We start from the raw sequence: 19,467 nt of genomic DNA, 5'->3' as shown, positions 1-19,467 counted from the left end.
GTTAAACTATTACCACTTCTGACTTTTCTCCTTAAAAGTTGTTTGGTGGGATTGGCACTAGAATTGAAACTTCCAATACTATTCAGGAATTAAGTTATTTGATTTAGATTTCAAAAAATAGGAAACTTCATGTTTTTGACTGCATGGGTTTCCTTTGTTTTGATCATCTTTCCTGGAAACCTAGCATGCAAATGATGATTACAGGAGCTCTTGTTCTGATGGTTCTCTCCTTCCCTTCCACCCTATGGCCTCAGAGGGAATTTTAGAACCTCATATTTAATCATCCAGAAGGATCTCTGAAATAGGATTCATAAAGCTGATTTTCGCTAAGCAATTGTTCTATCTATGATGGAATAAAGGAGCCGGGTTACTGAGTAATCTAAGCAATTTCTTCTTTTTTGTACATTCTTTTTTTTTAAGAATTTAACCTTTATTTTTTATTTATTTGTTTTTATGTGGTGCTGAGAATTGAACCCAGTGCCTCACACATGCTCAGAAAGCACTCTACCACTGAGCTACAACCCCAGCCCCAAGAAATATTTTCTAAGAAAAAACTTTGGAACAAGGCCCCCAAATTATGTATGATTTTAATACAGTATTTTTCCATGTGGTTGCCTAGAGACTATAGCCATATGTTGCTTTAGATATCAAATGTATTTTTTAAAAGTTGGGTTGATTCCCAACCTAAATGTGTAAATGAAGTTAATACAAACAAGCCCAGTTGAATTATTTGCCAAGTAAATTTTCCCTATTTTGGTTAAGATTAGATGTAATGGTTTCCAACTTGTGCTTACATGAACCAGGACTGTTAGGGATTACTACTGAATAGCCAATGTGTTTTTTCAACAAATTGTAGAAGGCATATGCAGATGCAGAGCATTGTGCAGCTGATAAGTTTCTTCCTTATCCTCTCAGATTGTTGGCCTTGAGTTTATCCTGGGCAATCATGATCTATGGCACATCCTGCTTGGCCTGTCTGCTGTGAGGGCCCTTCTCCAGTTTCTGCTACTCTTCTTCTGTCCAGAAAGCCCCAGATATCTTTATATCACATTGGAAGAAGAAGCAAAAGCAAAGCAAAGTGAGTATGTAGATGTTTTTTCTTTCTTTCTATTGTTTTTGAAATACCAACTTTCTATTGTTTTTGAAACACCAAACAGTGTGTATGAATGGTTGCTGGCAAAATTATTAACAGGGACTTCCAAATGAAGTCAGTAATTACATGTAATAAGAATGTGCAAAATCACTTTGATAGGACTGGTGTGTGCCATATCACACCTGTAAGCATGCACTAAAGCCCACACACAAGGGACTTAACCAGAGACTTCCAAAAGACTGTCTAGATTTATGCTTCTATGATAATGAGGATCATAGTTTTCTGTCAAAAGATGAAGCCAACTGTTCTGCCTTTTTACATCAAAGAGCAGGATTTAATTTAACAAAAGAGAATTTCCAACCCCCATGCTATAAAGTAATAGAATGGGACATGCAGAACTATAGCTGTTTCATGAACACAGTAAAAATAAATTAATTTTTGTTTTGATCTGAGTGAATTGTTTCAACTTGATAATTTGGGGGAACAGGCTTAAAAAGACTCAGAGGAAGTGATGATGTCACCAAAGACATAAATGAGATGAAAAAAGAAAAAGAAGAAGCATCAAGTGAGCAGAAAGTCTCCATAATTCAGCTCTTCACTAATTCTAGCTACAGACAGCCTATCATTGTGTCATTGATGCTGCATGCGGCTCAGCAATTTTCTGGAATCAATGGGGTAAGTTGAGAATATCTTCTAAATTTAAGAACACAAAGTGAACTAAGAAGGAAAGAGGTTAAAGTCTAAATAACTAAAGGATGCTTTAAAACATTGACATCAAGTGTTACTACATAGATATCAAGTGTTACTAAAACAGAAAATTAAGTGAAAATTTTCTTTTCTAAAATAGGTTGCAATTCTTTAAAATGTCAGTACTCAATGGTGATTTATTTCTATTAAGATGAAACAAGGGAGGGGAGGGGGGATAGTAGAGGATAGGAAAGGTAGCAGAATACAACAGTTACTAATATGGCAGTATGTAAAAATGTGGATGTGTAACCGATGTGATTCTGCAATCTGTATTTGGGGTAAAAATGGGAGTTCATAACCCACTTGAATCTAATGTATGAAATATGATGTCAAGAGCTTTGTAATGTTTTGAACAACCAATAAAAAAAAATGAGACAAAAAAGCAAAAGTCATAGTAAATGCAATGAGAAAAAAGGAGAATAATCATCATTTCCAAAGGGGGAAGGTCCCTAAATTACAAGAGGCTTCCAGAGGTGAGAATGAAATTTAGGATTTTTGATAGTGAGGGCAATAGGGAGTCTATGGTTCTTTTTATTTAAATGAAGGATGCCAGATAGCTAGGTGCAAAGAACAGTTTCTTGCCATCAAGAAACTTTTTTATTTGTTAAGACAGCCTATAAAAATAAACAATAGAATGAGTTGGCATAATATTGATGAGTGAGGGTAGTAGATAAGACGTGATTGAAAAATATGGTAGTATCAAACTTTTAGGTTCTGATTTTAAACTCCTTACCGTTACACTGTGTGCATGTATAAATATGTTACAGTTAATCCCACTACTATGTATAGTTATAATGTGCTGATAAAAAATACACAAAGAAACCCTTGTGTCATGCAGACTAAATTAGCCACTAGAAGAAAAATGTAAGGGGGCTGAGGTTTTGGCTCAGAGGTAAAGTGCTTGCCTAGTATGTGTGAGGCACGGGTTCGATTCTCAGCACTGCATATAAATAAATAAAATAAAGATCCACTGACAACTAAAAAGTACTTAAAAAAGAAAAAGAAAAACGTAAGCTTGTTAAGAAATTAGATAAAGAAAATCACATGCCCTCATCTATTGATATTAAATTATGTGGATTAGGTTTCTATCACTAGTAAGCCAGTCCCAGATCCACAAGAGACAATTTAGAGATACTAATGGATGCTCAGAGTCTTGGAGGAGACAAAGAAAGTAATTCTTATCTGTTGAAGTAAAAGGATACCTGAGATTAACCTCACTTCATAAACCAATATTTCTCTCATATAGTCTCTAGTAAGATATCTTGATGTTTACCTGTGCACAACTTTGGAACTCACAGACCAAATTCATATCCCCTGTCTCAGTTCTGCCTGTATATCCACTAGATAATACTTAATCTTTCTGAACTTCAAGGTTCATCTTCCATCCCAGGATCTTACTTAAAGAGGTATTGAGAAAATATTGGCCCTGAGGCTGTGGAACAGCCTAAAAACAGTAGGATAGTAGTATAGCCACTGCTCACTGAACAGTCTGCACAGTTCTCCTGCATTAGTCCTGTCTGCAGGAGGAACGAGAAACAGGACATGTTGAGTGGAGGAAAAATAACAGAGGAATAACACAATGATCTAAAAGACCATTAGAAGCATATAAACATAACTAAATTTTTTAAAAAGCTATTGGGCTGTGAAATTGATTTCTCCATTCCTATTGAGATTAGTGGAAAATTCTGGATTAATCATAAAAGATAGAACTCTCCCACATTATGATGAGCACGTAAAACTGACCTAACTTCTTTTGAAAATTGTTTGGCCATTTGTACCAAAGCTGAGTATATGCATACCCTAAGGTCCAGCAATTGTCTATTCATAGGTATGATTACATATTCACCAAAAGGACTGTTACACTGTTTAGAGCAACACTATTCATAATCACCCTAAGTGCCTAAATATTCATCAGGAGTGGATTGAATAACCAAATTGTGGTGTGCTAATACAACAAAATTCTATAGAGTAATGATATGAACGGTCTGCAAATATGACAATAAGGTAACTCATAAAGGTAACTGTGAACAAAAGAAGGCAGACAAAAAATAGTACATATTATGTGGTTCCATCATCAAGTACAAAACTAGGCAAACTTTATCTATAATGTTAGATGATGGGAGAGTGATTTCTTCAGGACAGTGGATGAGGGAACAAATAGGGAGTTTCTGCAGAGTGTGCAATGATTCATTTCCAGATCTAAGAGCTGGTTATACAGGTGTGACCCATTCATTAAAACTAATTCAGTTGTACACTTATGTGTATTTTTATATGTGTTATGCTTTAACAAAGAGTCTACAAATTTAAAAAAATAGTAGCAAAGTTTTCTAACTGTAAATGTAAGGAGAACTTTCAAGCAATCAAAAGCTTTAAATGCTAAAGGAAGTCTGTTATCTACTCTGGAAAGAGAGGGTGGAGAAAATCTTTAGGAAGTTCTAGGGACTATGGTTCTAGAGGAACATGGAAAAACAAATAACCTAAAATATTTCTTGTCTTAAAGACATGAGTGTGAGACTTCCTGATTAAGGCCAAACTGTTTGTACTTTGCAGATATTCTACTACTCAACCAGCATTTTTCAGACAGCTGGAATCAGCAAACCTGTTTATGCAACCATCGGAGTTGGTGCCATCAACCTGGTTTTCACTGTTTTCTCTGTAAGTCGATACCCCAGATAAACACTGCTTGTTTTCTAGTCCAGAAATGGAGGGAAAAACTTGTGATATAAAAGTGATCAATGATTTCTGTCCACGTGCAGTGGGTGTGTAGAATTAAATGGGTCATGCAAAAAGTCCTCTCTGTAAATAAGCCAACTATTGCACTACCAATAGGCTTAACTGAGAATGTGAATCACTGGCTCACCCCACTTCTGGGATGCCATTCAATTAGCTCTTAGTGAAAGAATAACTTACTGGGAGGCACAGAGGAAATTCCGTTGGTTCCTTCTTCATCACTTTACACTTAAACCCCTTGGACTGGCTGGCAGCTTGTCATTTCTATCAATATGTAAAGTCAGTATGCATAGTTTACCCAGGATCCTCTCCTTCCATATTTGAAATACTTTTTCCATCCTGATGTCTTGGGGAGAACATTTAAAAATAATAGACAAGTTACTCTCAGATATCTTGGCCTCTAAGCAGAATTTAGCAAACTTGGGAAATTCCTATGATGTTAAGTCATTGGACAGAACTTCTAGGTAATTCCCAAGGAAGTAGCTTCTGGTGATGCATTAGAGGTTTATGTGTGCTTTAGAGAATGGGGTAGAAGTATAAAACTAGAAGTGTTGTTGATCCTTTTGCAACTACTACAAAAAAAGAGATCATATGTTCTTCTTAAAACCAAATATTGTATATAAGAAATGATTCAACATCTTCACAACAATATTTAACATAATCTAAAAGATAAAATAAGTAAACAACAAAGACAAAAACTTCCAGCTAATATAATTCACTCTAAAGTGAATTTTAATTTGAATAAAAAATATTAAAAATAAATGTGCTTGGGCCAGGGTTGTGGCTCAGAGGTAGAACACTTGCCCAGAATGCGTGAGGCACTGGGTTCGATCTCCCGCACCACATAAAAAATAAATAAAAATAAATAAAACAAAGGTATTTTAAAAATGTGCTTTTCTGTGTCAGTCATAATACTATACTCCACTTATTTTAGACACTTGTTTTTCATTCTCTGAATATGGACTTTTAACTGTTACCTTGGGGCGGTCAATAAATTACAGTCTGGCTATCTAGACCAAAAAGCAGGTTTGTCTAGACCACATTGAACAGTGCTGAACCTTGGAATGAGAAGGAAAAACAAATAGCAACAGAACACCAGGGATTCTGTAGAAATAACTCAGAGATAATACCTGCTCAGGCCAAGAGGCCACTCTCAAAGAAGGCCTGTTACTGGGATGGAATGCAAGGGACTACATGCCCTTTTTGTCTCCTGGAATAATATTTTTTATAGATACTGCTGTATCATCTTTTCACAAAATGAAGATTATTATTCAAACACTTGTGACCAATAAGATTTTCTATATAAAGTATTGAGTTGCCAAGACTGAATAACCCCAAATTTGAAAAAAAAAAACTAGAGAGGAACTATTTTTTTTACTATTATTAATTTTTTGGAATTTATATATGACAGTGGAATGCATTATAATTCTTATTAAACATATAAAGCACAAAGTTTTCATATCTGTGGTTGTATACAAATTATATTCACACCATTCATGTCTTCATACATGTACTTTGGATAATAACTTCCATCACATTCCACCATCATTTCTAACCCAATGCCCCCTCCCTTCCCCTCCAAGCCCTCTGCCCTATCTAGAGTTTGTATATTCCTCCCATGCTCCCCCTGCCAACCCCACTATGAATCAGCCTCCTTATATCAGAGGAAAATATTCAGCATTTGGTTTTTTGGGGTAGGCTAATTTCAATTAGCATTATATTCTCAAACTCCATCCATTTACCTGAAAATATCATTATTTTATTCTCTTTAAATGCTGAGTAATATTCCATTGTGTATATATGCCACATTTTTGAAATCCATTCATCTGCTGAAGAGCATCTAGGTTGGTTCCACAGTTTAGCTATTGTGAATTGTGCTGCTGTAAACATTGATGTGGCCATGTCCCTGTAGTATGCTATCTTTAAGTCCTTTGGATATAGACTGATCAAATGGTGGTTACATTTCCAGTTTTCCAAGGAATCTCCATACTGCGTTCTATATTGGCTGCACCAATTTTCAGTCCCACCAGCAGTATATGAGTGTACCTTTTCCCCCACATCCTCACCAACACTTATTGTTGTTTGTCTTCATAATAGCTGCCATTCTGACTGGATGAATGAAATCTTAAGAGTAGTTTTGATTTGCATTTCTCTAATTGCTAGAGATGTTGAACATTTTTTCATATATTTGTTGATTGATTGTATATCATCTTTTGGGAAGTGTCTGTTCGGGTCCTGGGCCAATTATTGATTGGGTTATTTGTTTGTTTGTTTGTTTTGTTTTGTTTTTGTTTTTGTTTTTGGTGCTTAGCGTTTTGAGTTCTTTATATACCCCAGAGATTAGTGTTCTATCTGATGTGTGAGGGATAAAGATTTGCTCCTAAGATGTCGGCTCTCTATTCACCTCACAGATTATTTCATTTGCTGAGAAGAAACTTTTTAGTTTGAATCCATCCCATTTATTATTTTTTTATTTTAATTCTTATGCTTTAGGAGTCTTATTAAGGAAGTTGGGGCCTAATCCCACATGATGGAGATTAGGACCTACTTTTTTTTCTATTAGATGAAGGGTCTCTGGTTTTATTCCTAGGTCCTTGATCCACTTTAAGTTTTGTGCATGGTGAGAGAAATGGGTTTAAATTCATTTTGTTGCATATGGATTTTCAGTTTTCCCAGCACCATTTGTGAAGAGGCTATCTTTTCTCTTATGTATGTTTTTGGCACCTTCATCTAATATAAGATAACTGTAGTTATGTGGGTTAGTCTCTGTGTCCTCTATTCTGTACCATTGGTCTACCAGTCTGTTTTGGTGCCAATCCCATGTTGTTTTTGTTACTATTGCTCTATAGTATAGTTTCAGGTCTGATAGTGTTGCCACCTGCTTCCCTCTTCCTGCTAAGAATTGCTTTAGCTATTCTGGGTCTCCTATTTTTCCAGATGAATTCCTTGATTGCTTTTTCTATTTCTATGAGGAATGTCTTTGGGATTTTGACTGAAATTGCATTAAATCTGTATAGTGCTTTTGATAGTATGGTAATTTTGAAAATATTAATTCTGCCTATACAAGAGCAAGGTAGATCTTTCCATCTTCTAAGGTCTTCTTTGATTTCTTTATTTAGGGCTCTGTAGTTTTCATTATATAGATCTTTCATCTCTTTCATTAAGTTGATTCCCAAGTTGTTGTTGTTGTTTGAGGCTATTGTAAATGGGGTAGTTTTCCTCGTTTCCCTTTCTGCAAGATTGTCACTGATATATAGAAATGCATTTGATTTACAGGTGTTGATTTTATATCCTGCTACATTGCTGAATTTATTTATTAATTCTAGAAGTTTTCTGGTGGAACATTTTGGGTCTTCTAGGTATAGAATCATATCATTGGCAAGTAATGCTAGTTTGAGTTCCTCTTTTCCTATGTGTATCCCTTTAATTTCTTTCGTCTGTCTAATTGCTCTGGCCAGTGTTTCAAGAACTATGTTAAATAGAAGTGGTGGAAGAGGGCATCCCTGTCTTGTTCCAGTTTTTAGAGGGAATGATTTCAATTTTTCTCCATTTAGAATGATGTTGGCCTGGGGTAAGATAGCCTTTATGATGTTGAAATATGGTCCTATTATCCCTAGTTTTTCTTGTGTTTTGAACGTGAAGTGGTGCTGTATTTTGTCAAATGCTTTTTCTGCATCTATTGAGATGACCATATGATCTATTGAGATGATCATATGATTGATCATATGATTGATGTGATGAATTACATTTATTGATTTCCATATGTTGAACCAACTTTGCATCCCTGGGATGAATCCCACTTGATTGTGGTTCACTATCTATTTGAAATGTTTTTATATTCAATTTGCCAGAATTTTATTGACAATTTTTGCATCTATATTCATTAGATATACTGATCTGAAGTTTTCTTTTTTTGATGTGTCTTTACCTGGTTTTGGAATCAGGATGATATAGGTCTTACAGAATGAGTTTGGAAATGCTGCCTCTTTTTCTATTTCCTGATATAAATTGAAGAGTATTGGTATTGGTTCTTCTTTAAAGGTCTTGTAGAACTTGGCTGTGCATCCATCCGGTCCTGGGCTTTTCTTGGTTGGTAGGCTTCTGATGGCATCTTGTATTTGGTCGCTTGAAATTGATCTGTTTATATAGTGCATATCATCCTGATTCAATTTGGGCAAATCATATGACTCTAGAAATTTGTCGATGCCTTCTATATTTTTTATTTTATTGGAGTACAAGTTTTCAAAATAATTTCTAATTATCTTCTGTATTTTTGTAGTGTCCGTTGTGATATTTCCTTTTTCATCCAGGATGTTAATAATTTGAGTTTTCTCTCTCCTTCTCTTCGTTAGCATGGATAGCATGGTTTGTCAATTTTATTTATTTTTTTCAAAGAACCAACTTTTGGTTCTGTCAATTTTTTCAATTGTTTGTTTCAATTTTACTGATTTCAGCTCCAATTTTAATTATTTCCTGTCTTCTACTGGTGTAGATTTGTTCTTTTTCCAGCTTTGAGATGTAATGTTAACTTTTTGTAATGTTGACTTTTTCTTCTTTTAAGGAATGAATTCCATGCAATGAACTTTCCGCTTAGAACTACCTTCATAGTGTCCCAGAGATTTTGATAAGTTGTATCTGTGTTATCATTCACCTCTAAATTTTTTTTAATCTCCTCCCTGATATCTTCTGCAACCCCTTGTTCATTCAGTAGCATATTATTTAGTCTCCAGGTGCTGGAGTAGCTTTTATTTCTTATTTTATCATTGATTTCTAATTTCATTCCATTATGATCTCATAGAATGCAGGGTAGTATCTCTACTTTTTTATATTTGCTAATAGTTGCTTTGTGGCATAGTATATGATCTATTCTAGAGAAGGATCCATGTTCTGCTGAGAAGAAAATATATTTACTCGTTGCAGGATAAAATATTCTATATATGTCAGTTAAGTCTAAGTTATTGATTGTATTATTGAGTTCTATAGTTTCTTTGTTCAGCTTTTGTTTGGAAGACCTATCCAGTGGTGAAAGAGGTGTGTTAAAGTCACCCAAAATTATTGTGTTGTGGTCAGTTTGACTATTGAAATTGAGAAAAGTTTGATGAATGTAGATGCTCCATTGTTTGGGGCATATATATTTATAATTGTCAAATCTTGGTGTATGGTATGGTTCCCTTGAGCAGTATGTAGGGCATATATATTTATAATTGTCAAGTCTTGGTTTCTGGTATGGTTCCCTTGAGCAGTATGTAGTGTCTTTTTTTATCCCTTTTTATTAACTTTAACTTTATTTGATATGAGGATGAAAATCCCTATTTGCTTCCCCAGTCCATGAGTGGGGAAATGAAGGATACAATAAACACTATGAATACAATATACACTATGAGTGGTATGATTTTTCTCAACCCTTCACCTTCAGTCTGTGGATGTCTTTTCCTATGAGTCTCTTGGAGGCAGCATATTGTTGGGTCTTTTTTTTTTTTTTGATCCAATCTGCTAGTCTGTCTTTTGATTGGTGAATTTAGGCCATTAATAGTCAGGGTTATTATAGAGACATGGTTTGTATTCCCAACCATTTTGGGTATTTATCGTGACTTGGTTTGCTCCTCTGATTAGATTTTCCTTTAGTGTAATACCTCCCTCTGCTGATTTTCATCATTGTTTTTCATTTCCTCTTGGTGGAATATTTTGCTGAGGATGTTCTGTAGTGCAGGCTTTCTAGTTGTAAATTCTTTTGACTTTGGTTTATTATGGAAGATTTTTATTTCATCATCAAATCTAAAGCTTAATTTTGCTGGATATAAGATTCTTTGTTGGCATCCATTTTCTTTCAATAGCTATATGTTGTTCCATGTTCTCCTGGTTTTGAGGGTCTGGGTAGAAAAATCTGCTGAGATACAAATTGATCTCCCCCATATGTGATCTGATTCCTCTCTCTTGTGGCTTTTAAGAATCTATCCTTATTCTGTATGCTAGGCGTTTTCATTATAATGTGCCTTGGTGTAGATCTGTTGTAATTTTGTACATTTGGTGTTCTGTAAGCCTCTTGTATTAGGTTTTCCAATTCATGTTTCATGTGTGGGGAATTTTCTGCTATTATCTCATTGAAGAGATTGTGCATTCCTTTGGTTTGAAACTCTGTGCCTTCCTCTATCCCAATAACTCTTAGATTTATCTTCTGATGCTGTCCCATAATTCTTGGATGTTCTGTTCATGATTTCTTACTATCTTCACTGTGTGATCAACTTTATTTTCCAGATTGTATACTTTGTCTTCATTATCTGACATTCTTTCTTCCAAGTGATCTAGTCTGTTGGTTATGCTTTCTATTGAGTTTTTTATTTGGTTATTGTAACCTTCATTTCAAGTATTTCTGACTGGTATTTTTTCAGAGTCTCTAACTCTTTCTTGAAGTAATCTTTTGCTACCTGTATTTGCTCTCTTATCTCTTTGTTGGCGTGATCAATTTTTGACTGTATTTGCTCATTTAGGTCATTCTTTAATTCACAGATCATTTTAATTATGAACCTTCTAGACTCCTTCTCTGACATTTCATTAACTTCTCTGTCCATGGGTTCCATTATTGTAGTATCCTGTTTTGTTGGGGAACTTTCCTCCCTTGTTTTTTCATGTTGTCTATGTGTCTTTCTTTCTTGCAGTATGGATCTGAAATATTACAGTTTCTACTCTATATTCTTGTAATATCTGTTCATATTGTCTGTACCTCACTTTGATGTTGGGCTTCCAGACCCTGTTGGTGTCCCTCAGCGTATGCTACTGCAACTAAAGGTGGTGGCAGCAATAGCCAAAGTAACTTGAGATAATAGTGGAGGTGCCCCAAGATGAGGCAATGACTTACAAAGATGGGGCTGAAAGGGTCGGCCTTACACTCTCTTTGGGATGCCTGCTCTGAGACGCAGCTGTGTCTAGGACCTTTCTGTTGTGGAAAAGGTAGGGGCTACTGCATGGGGTAGTCTATGGCGATGACTGCAGTGTCCCAAGATGAAAGTGAGTTAGGCTTGGGTTCCCAGGTGGTGGTGGTGGGGAAGAACTCGGACTTGCCTGGCAAGTCTAGTCAGTCCAGTCAGTCTGTGAAGGCAGATCTGGTCTGGCCTGATCTCCTGTGTTAGTCTGCTGGTTGGAAGGTGTGGTCCTGTGCTGGAGGCTGGGCTCGGTTGGGTGTCTGCCAGTGACAGGATGGACCTGGTCCTACTGTGAGCCTGGGTCCCATGCAGGCTGATGTTGAGAGAAACATTCTTTAAAATTTTATTTTTGCACTTTGCACCTAATCTCATTGGTGAGAGAGGAGTCATTGTATTTATAATAGTTTCTTAATTATTTTGAACATAACTTCTGGAGCTCATCCTTTTATTCTGTAAAAATTTTGAGCAGATGAGTGACATTATTTAAAAAAAATCAGTTCAAATCATTTCATTAACTCTCCACGCCTACAGGTAACATTTTAAAATTTTAATTATATTTGTTTTAAAAAGTCATGTTAAAGTTCAATAGTACAAAAAGAAGGGTAACTTAGTCACCCAGTTTCTCTTCCCAGAATTAACCAATTCTACCAAGTCCTGTGCATTCTTTTCAAATAAATAGGATAATATATTATTGATAATATAGTAATATTTCACCAGCTTGGAAGCAACATAATCAATCTGTTTTTTTCTGAATTAGTATTTGGGAAAAAGAGATTTTCCCAATAACAAAATGAACTATGTTCCATATTCCATGTTTTCTTTCATGCTAATGAGCTGGTAGAAGGGAGCCTATAATCTTGAGAGAGAAAACAGGAAGAAATGCGGAGGGAACTCGGAAGCAAGGTGGGTCTGGGGCATCAGGAGTGGCTACCAAACTCTAACTAGGTACCACCTAGGATGTGAATGATGCACAGAGTCTGGCAAAGGTGAATGTTAGGTGGGACAGATGTCTCCAGCTACTGGCCATGTCTCACCCTTGTCATAGGCATCCCTGAGAGAATACCCAGTCTCAAGGAGATAGTCCAACTCAATTTTCAGGACATACAGTTTTAGGGTTTATTATCCAGTAAATACACATTGTTTTAGAAACAGCAGAAACATATAGTAAGAGGCCTTATTCCTGAAGAAATGTTTCTATTTTTCCCAGTATCTTGACATGCATCATCAAGACAGCTTTGAAAGTCAGAATTAAAGAATCAAAATGTATACTGATATTTGATGAATTTGAGAAAGGTTCGTTTTTCTACTTCTTCCTTAATACTTAAATGTGGGCCCTTTGTTTATCATCATATCTGAAGTGATTTGAAGTTCTGACATGCATGTGTCTCTTAGATGAAAAGGGTTTTCACTGTAGGTGAAAAGAAAAGAAATACTTCTCAGGTGTTTTCAGAGCTAGAGCTCACCATACTAAGCATTTTGTATTGCTATTAATTTATTGATAGAATGATGAAACTAACTGATTTACTCACCAAGATGAGAAATTGTGACAGGTGTGTTTGTGTGTGAGTGAGTGTGCATGTTACCAGCTTTGGTAGTATTCCATGGATCATGGAGGCAAGAGCATATTCAACAAATGGTGATCTTGGTTCATTGTAAATCTTAACCATTAATGCAAAGGTACCCAGACTCAAAGGAATCAGTGACATATTTTCTCAATTAGAATAGAAAAGCACTCTAACCCTTTGCCTTAAAATTTTCTCTCTTTAAATGCATAGTTCACTTCCAATACCAGGTACATTTAAGTGCACCAGAAAAATGCAGACCTGTCTATTTTGGTACAATGATCAAATTCTGTATGTTGCCAGGTGAGTGGTCATAATTTGACTTTATTAAGCAGTGAGAAAGTTGGATGAGAAAAGTTGACACAGCTGTCCTGTTTCATTTGCAACAGTAACTTAATCACCAGGAGAGAAATTAATGTCACTTTTTAATGTAGATCTTTCACATTTTAAATGTACAGGTAATCTATTGGGAGAGATGCAAGCTGTACAGCCTCTGACTCTTGTACTCAAGGGGATAATCCTAGAGAGGTGGTAACACTATGGTTCTATCTCTAGAATGGCCTATTTAAATCAACATAAACAAATTAAACAGATATCTGTTAATTATCTCTGTTCACTGAGTCAATTCTGCCACCTGAGGCCAGAGTCCCTCCCTGCCTCGGTCTCACATCTATAAAATGGAATAACAGCACTGCCTCCTCCCCTACTGTATAAATTAAAATGACCTCTCTTGCAATAAAGTTGATTTAAAGGCAAGATTTTGTGACTCACAAAACTAAGATAATATTTTCCAAAACTTTCCTAGGTATTGCTTGTGGAGAAGGCAGGGCGGCGCTCTCTGTTTCTAATTGGAATGAGTGGGATGTTTTTCTGTACCATCTTCATGTCACTGGGACTTGTTCTTCTGGTGAGTTTTGGTGTCTGGATAGATGTTTGGTTATCAAAAAATAACATCTCTGTGTTCCAGGCTAAAGTGCTTTCCGTGTCAAAAACATTTCAGAATGGTTTATGGAATAAAGCCAGAGGGACAGCACATAATAAAATAAGACTAAATGGGGAACTCATTTCTTCACCTTAGACTGAATATCAGTGTGTCACTTACACTTGTTTTCCAGGGAGGCAGTGTGGTCATGTGGTTAGGGAATAGGCTTTAGAGTCAGCTCCAATGAGATTCAAATTCTAGCTCTGCACCTGGCTGCCTGTGCCTCTCTGGTGAGTATTTGAACTTCTCCCAACTCAGGGTCCTCATCCACCACTTCACAAGAAAAATACACCTTGCCTAGCTACTTTGGTATAATTAGGAGCAAAGGATATTGGATCTTTCATAGGAAAGAGCAAGTAAGGATCAAATAAAAAAATCTAATCAAGGGGCTGGGGTTGTGGCTCAGTGGTAGAGCACTCACCTAGCATGTGTGAGACCCTGGGTTTGATCCTTAGCAACACATAAAGATAAATAAATAAATGTATTGTGTCCATCTACAACTGAAAAATATTTTTAAAAAAATCTAATCCAGCCAGTGCAGTGGCACATGCCTGCACTTGGGAGTCTGAGGCAGGAGGATTGCAAGTTCAAAGCCAGCCTCCGCAATTTAGTGAGGCCCTAGCAACTTAACAATACCCTATCTCAAAATTTTAAAAAATAAAAAGGGCTGGAGGTGTGGCTCAGAGATTAAGGGCGCCTGGGTTCAATGCTCTGTATCAAGAAACAAAACAAAACAAAAACTCTAAATCTACATGATTTGCCTTAATATAAGGACTATCCAGACTAGAATAGTCTGAGACTAGAATATTTTGTACTCAACAGAACATAAACACATTAGGAAGAGAGCTGTGTCCACCTCTGAACTCAGAGGGGTCACTTAGCTAAAGGAAACAGCAGCCAGTGAGCCCAGCCCCACTTTTGATCTTGTTTTGCTTTTTTCTTTAGGATAAGTTTGCTTGGATGAGTTACGTGAGCATGACGGCCATCTTCCTCTTTGTCAGTTTCTTTGAAATTGGACCAGGCCCCATCCCCTGGTTCATGGTGGCTGAGTTTTTCAGTCAAGGACCACGCCCCACCGCTTTAGCACTAGCTGCATTCAGCAACTGGTTCTGCAATTTCCTTGTAGCTCTGTGTTTCCAGTACATTGCGGTAAGTAGCCTGATGCTGTGCAAATTTACCGAGCAGGAGATGGGTCAAACCGCTGCTAATTGGACCTCTGTGTTTGTTCTTCATCCAGGACTTCTGTGGACCTTATGTGTTTTTCCTTTTTTCTGGGGTGGTCCTGGCCTTTATAGTGTTTACGTTTTTTAAAGTTCCAGAAACCAAGGGAAAGTCTTTTGAGGAAATCGCTGCAGAGTTTCGAAAGAAGAGTGGCTCAGCCCGAAGGCCAAAAGCGGCTGTAGAAATGGAATTCCTTGGAGCTACAGAGACTGCGTAAAGATGACTGCTTTTTTATATGAACAGGAAGGAAACTGTTTTTAAGTGACTCCTTGAGAATTTTGTATCTACATCTTCAAGTATGCTTTATTTTTTTAGAGTTTGGTAGGCTCTGATCAGAAATATCAACAAATATTACCACAGAAAGTATTTTTATAATTTAAAGAATATATTTTTGATGGGAAAACTCTGTAATTAAGTAAACCAAAAAGGGTAGCTCATTTTGCTACTGTCAAAAGCAAGTATGTCCTAATCTTCTGACCCCTATTTTTTAAATAATAATGCTTCCTTAAATTTGAAAGGCTTTTAAGGTATGATATTATTGCTTCACGAAGCACAGGACTAGAAGACCAAGGATACAACTGTCATTTATATAGTTAAATCTGATTAAACTGGAATTTTCTTACTAATCTCATTCTAAGGGAGTTACAGGTAGTGGAAGTATGATTCATGTTAAATTAACTTTCATTTCTCTCACTCAGCTTCTTTCTTGTGTATTTGAACTTCTATTTTGCTTAAAATACTATTTTTTTTTTGTATTTTCATGTGGGATATTTTGGGTTCATTAAAATACGTTTATAAAGAAAAAGCTTAATTTAGTACTCAGAAAAAAAATCATTTTAGTTCCTTTGATGACCAAATGGTTTTTTGCAATGTTGAACATTCAAAAAAATTTAACTGGTTATATACCCTGAATTATCAGTTATTATTAACATCTATTTCAAAACCATGTTAATTTCTTGCAGGTTCAATTCTTTTGTTTTACTTTTAAATTGAGTATAGCCTGGTTGTTTGAGCTGTTATAAAATACTCTCAATCACGAGTCAGGCATTTTATGTATCTCTCATATCTCTAATAAGTTGGATCAACCTTACTTAGGAAAATCTAGGAGAGGATCGCTCTTTTAAAAAATATTTTCTGAATTAGTATGTCTCAAAATAAGTTAAAAACTTCCTAAGGGTGGGATTCTGAAACTTCATGAATTTTCAGTTTCAGATTTGATCAAATTCCCTAATTTAATTATCTTGGAAACAATGAGTTCCCTAACACAGGACAATCATCCCCATTTGACTTTTTCTTCTTTGTCTGAATAATTAACAGATCCCATCTACCCTATTCTACTGCTCTGTGTTGTATGCTACAAATGTGCAGGCACGGTTCTAAGTGCTTTGACCTTTTTGGCAAATTGAAAAGGAACAATGATTAAACAAACTTCAGCTTACAGTGAATTTTACAATTATGGAAGCACACTTCTGATGGATACTAAAGAGTTTGTGGGAACTAAAATGCCTCCAAACTGTTTTCCCCATAAAGTGGGATACTGAATAATCTCTTTATGTTTACTTTAATGTGCATTGAAGAAAAGCACTTTTTATAAAGTACTTAAGAGAGAAAGAACCCCACTGAATATTTTCCTTTCTTTCTTTTTTTTTTTTTTTTGTTGTTGTTCTGTTACTTCCCCCTTGATGAAAGTTGTTCACGTGTATGTAACTTGGCATTTCAAACAAGATGAAATTATTTCTTCTCATTTCAATTTTTTTTCCTTTGGGGCCAATTTGGGGGAAAAAAAGAAAAAGAAAAAGAAACTATTTTCACTTAGGACTTTAGGAAGCAGTCAAAATGAGCTGGACTCTGAACAAAAATGCAGAGACTCTGAATAGGGAAAGAGCAGGAAAATGGTTCATTGGTGGCTTCTGTCTTCTACCTCAGGTTGCTGATGGCCTTTGGAAAATTCAAAATTGCAATGATAAAGGAGTTTAGTATCTTTATAGGGATGGATGTGATTTATATCAAATCATGATTCCTGATTTCATTTACTACCAGAATAAAGCAGTAAAAGGTTTTTAAAAAAAGAATTACAAAGACTACTTTTAAGTTCTAATTAGTTATTTTGATGGATACACAAAAAACAGATATTCAGATTCTGAAGTTTTCTGCCTCAGAGAAATAGAAATACCTAACTGTGTTTCCTTTCCATAATTGTTTCCTGGCAGATATTATTGTACCTTGTATCCATGAGGGACTGGTTCCCAAACTCCATCCCACCCCTGCAGATACCATAATCTGCAGATGCTCAGATCCTTTGGATAAAATGGTATAGTATCTGAATATAACCTACACACATCCTCTTAATAAACTTTAAATCATCTCTAAATTACTTAAAAGATAATATAACATATCCAGTTATTGTACTATGTTGTTTAGAAAATAATGACAAGGAAAAATACCTGTATATGATCAATAGAGACACAATTTAGAGAAAACATATATTTTTAATCTAAGGATACAGAATCCACCAATAATAAATATTAAGGGAAAATAAGCTGCTAATAAAACTTTATAGGAGGATCCAAAAAACAGCTTAACATAATAAAAATCCCTAGGTCTTCACAGTATACTCCATAGTAAATAATAAAACAGGTGATATCTAGATTTAGCCCCAGGAAAATGAGATGTGAATTTGAACATTTACGAGTATTGTTTTTTATAAGATCCAAGTATTATTTTTATGGAAGGTATTTTATGTTCTAAGTTCCTTACAAATGCAACTTTTCTCTTAGCTTCTATGAAGCATGATCACACTTTCTGGTCTATCCATTCACTGGCTGCGTCTAGTTCTTGCACCTAGGACTGGGCTGTCTAACTTCCTACTCCCTGCTTTCCTCTACACTATCGCACTGCAGTGAACGCTAAGATACAATCAGACATGGTTCAGTTCCTCCATCTCAAAGATTTGCATCCTAAGGGCGAATTCAGGAAGACCAGGGTATTAGTATCCCATCTGTGTCTATTGCCTTCCATGAACCAGGCTCATGGAAGGTGGGCACAATGATGTTACCTACCTCAGAGAATTGCCATGAGGATTAAATATCAAGTGCTAAGCACAGTGCCTGGATTAAAGGGGGTGCTCAATAAGTGTTACCTAGATATAGTATTAGGTTATCATATATGAGAGTTAAAATTTTTCTTTTGACTAAAAGGAGTTTTATAAGTTAAAGATAATATTTTCTTACTTGAATAATTTCAAAACAAGAGAATGTTAAGAACCAGGGGTGATATTCATCTTTCTAATTTCTAAACCTAAACTTAACATTTCCTAGTAAGGCTTTAAGAGTTTTTATTTTATTTTTAACATTTGCTTTTGTCTAAGTTATGTTATTTCTAAGCAGTATATGTGTAATATTATTTCTCTGGATAATATTAAACACAAAACAAAATGTTGTATATCACAATTAAATGAAATTTAATACTATTATGATCACAGGAAAAGACTAAACCTGTTGATGATTCTCAAAAATTGTAAAAGTGCTAATGACATGTAAACCAGCATACACGCATACACTATTCCTTATTGCTACTTAATTATTTTATATGCAACAAATAAAACAATGTTAGGCAACATTTGTGCTTACAGTGTCTTAAGCAGAGTTGCTGTGTAGAAAGCTGAAATATGTGTGTGTGTGTGTGTGTATAATTTTTTCATTAAAATTCTACATTAGAAACCCAAGGAGAAAAAGTTTATTGCCAACCACTCTGAACACAATTTGGTGTGGGTTTTTTTTTAATATTCATTGCTTTTTTTACTATATATGGTGCTGATGATTGAACCCAGTGTCTCACGCATGCTAGGTGAGCATTCTACCTCTGAGCCACAACCCCAGTTCATGGTGTGTTTTAATTTATTTATTTATTTTTTATTGTTGGTCGTTCAAAACATTACATAGTTCCTCATACATCATATTTCACAGTTTGATTCAAATGAGTTATGAACTCCCAATTTTATCCCGTATACAGATTGCTGCATCACATCAGTTACCCTTCCATTGATTGAAATATTGCCTTTCTAGTGTCTGATGTATTCTGCTGTCTATATTATTCTCTACTATCCCCCCTCCCCTCCCCTCCCCTCCCCTTTTCTCTCTCTACCCCTTCTACTGTAAATCACTTCTTCCATTTGAATTATCTTGTCTTACCCCTCCTTTCCTCTTATATGTC

At 35.6% G+C, this 19,467-nt stretch overlaps 1 protein-coding gene across 3 annotated transcripts in view; it reads left to right on the top strand.

Annotated features, from left to right (window-relative positions):
- The window catches only part of Slc2a2 (solute carrier family 2 member 2), a 35,553-nt gene extending 16,648 nt beyond the window's left edge, over positions 1 to 18,905 (top strand). For all 3 annotated transcript variants that reach the window (XM_077794083.1, XM_026394992.2, XM_026394991.2), the window contains 6 exons: positions 916 to 1,078; positions 1,581 to 1,768; positions 4,391 to 4,495; positions 13,858 to 13,959; positions 14,980 to 15,183; positions 15,272 to 18,905. In XM_077794083.1, coding sequence (XP_077650209.1) covers positions 916 to 1,078; positions 1,581 to 1,768; positions 4,391 to 4,495; positions 13,858 to 13,959; positions 14,980 to 15,183; positions 15,272 to 15,472 — 963 coding nt within the window. In that variant the 3' untranslated portion in view covers positions 15,473 to 18,905. The remainder of the gene's footprint in view (positions 1 to 915; positions 1,079 to 1,580; positions 1,769 to 4,390; positions 4,496 to 13,857; positions 13,960 to 14,979; positions 15,184 to 15,271) is intronic.
- Positions 18,906 to 19,467: the final 562 nt, after the last annotated feature.

The sequence above is a fragment of the Urocitellus parryii genome, chromosome 2 (genome assembly GCF_045843805.1).
Source record: "Urocitellus parryii isolate mUroPar1 chromosome 2, mUroPar1.hap1, whole genome shotgun sequence".
In the NCBI taxonomy this organism is placed as follows: domain Eukaryota; kingdom Metazoa; phylum Chordata; class Mammalia; order Rodentia; family Sciuridae; genus Urocitellus; species Urocitellus parryii.
This window is presented reverse-complemented; position numbering and strand designations above follow the sequence as displayed.